The sequence below is a fragment of the Mastigoproctus giganteus genome, chromosome 10 (assembly GCF_048544385.1).
Source record: "Mastigoproctus giganteus isolate SK-2022 chromosome 10, ASM4854438v1, whole genome shotgun sequence".
NCBI classification, from domain to species: Eukaryota; Metazoa; Arthropoda; class Arachnida; order Uropygi; family Thelyphonidae; genus Mastigoproctus; species Mastigoproctus giganteus.
In genome coordinates this window covers 11,654,263-11,655,336 of record NC_143584.1, presented here as the reverse complement: position 1 = coordinate 11,655,336, position 1,074 = coordinate 11,654,263, and the positions used below count along the sequence as shown (strand labels likewise).

Sequence of the window (1,074 nt, the reverse complement as noted above, 5' to 3'; positions counted from 1 at the left end):
ATGTTTATGTTTTACAACACAAACTTTAAAATTTGAAATCCTTTCTAATACTTATGTTCACAACAAGGACTATGATTTCAAAAAAGATTCTTCTGGAAAGAGACAGTTTATATTTGCTTGGTTAGAGGAATACTCACCATGGTTGTGTTATTCAAAACTACAAAAAGGTGCATTTTGTTTTTACCAAATGTACATTAGGGCTGTCAAGGCGCATTTATAAAAACTCCATTTATAAAATATAAAGATTTTAACCAAGCCGCCAGAAATCACATGTCATCTCAATTGCACAAAGAAGCTGCCATTGATGCACAGATTTTTATAACAATCCACAAACATCCAGAAGATATAATTTGTCAAATTGATAAATCAATACAAAAAACTATAGAGTCCAATAGAATTAAATTAGAATCTATTTTATCAGCTACTGTATTTTGTGCCACACATGATTTGCCATTACGGGGAAAAAGGAGTGATTCTGGAAATTTACATGATTTATTTCAATTTCGGATCGAAGCGGGAGACTTAATTTTAAAAGATCATTTGATGAAAGCTCCTGCAAATGCCTGGTACAGTTCTATAAGAACTGAACATCAACTAATAGAACTCTGTGAAATGGAAATACCAGAAAGCGTTGTATCTGCTGCAAATAAATCTATTGGATTTTCAATCTTAGAGGACGAAACTGCAGATATTGCTGGGATAGAGCAGCTTTCACTTGGCATTAGGTTTGTTGACGAAAATAAAAATATAAGGGAAGAATTTTTAGGATTTACAAAACTCTATGATATGGATGCGAAAAGTATTAGTTCCGCTATTTTTAAATAAATGTACTGAATATGGTTTGGACATGAACAAATTAATTGGACAAGGATACGATGGCAGGAAAGGAAACTGGTGTTCAGGCCCAGATAAAAAATATATATCCAAAAGCCACTTACGTACATTGTGCTTCTCACAGATTAAACCTAGTTGTGAATGACCTAAACATTGTACCAGAAGTTTGCCAGACAATAGGAATTATAAAATCTATAGTAAAATTTTTTAGAGAAAGTCCAAAACGAAGAGCCGTCTTGC

At 32.8% G+C, this 1,074-nt stretch overlaps 1 protein-coding gene across 1 annotated transcript; it reads left to right on the top strand.

Moving 5' to 3' along the window:
* Positions 1-270: 270 nt before the first annotated feature.
* Positions 271-825, top strand: LOC150078701 (52 kDa repressor of the inhibitor of the protein kinase-like). Its single transcript, XM_090382283.1, has one exon. The coding sequence runs from the start codon at positions 271-273 to the stop codon at positions 823-825; it is 555 nt and encodes a 184-aa protein (XP_090238409.1).
* The last annotated feature ends 249 nt before the right edge of the window (positions 826-1,074 follow it).

Excerpts from the sequence above, each read along its gene's own strand:
- LOC150078701 (XM_090382283.1), top strand. The coding sequence starts at position 271 with ATGTCATCTCAATTGCACAAAGAAGCTGCCATTGATGCACAGATTTTT.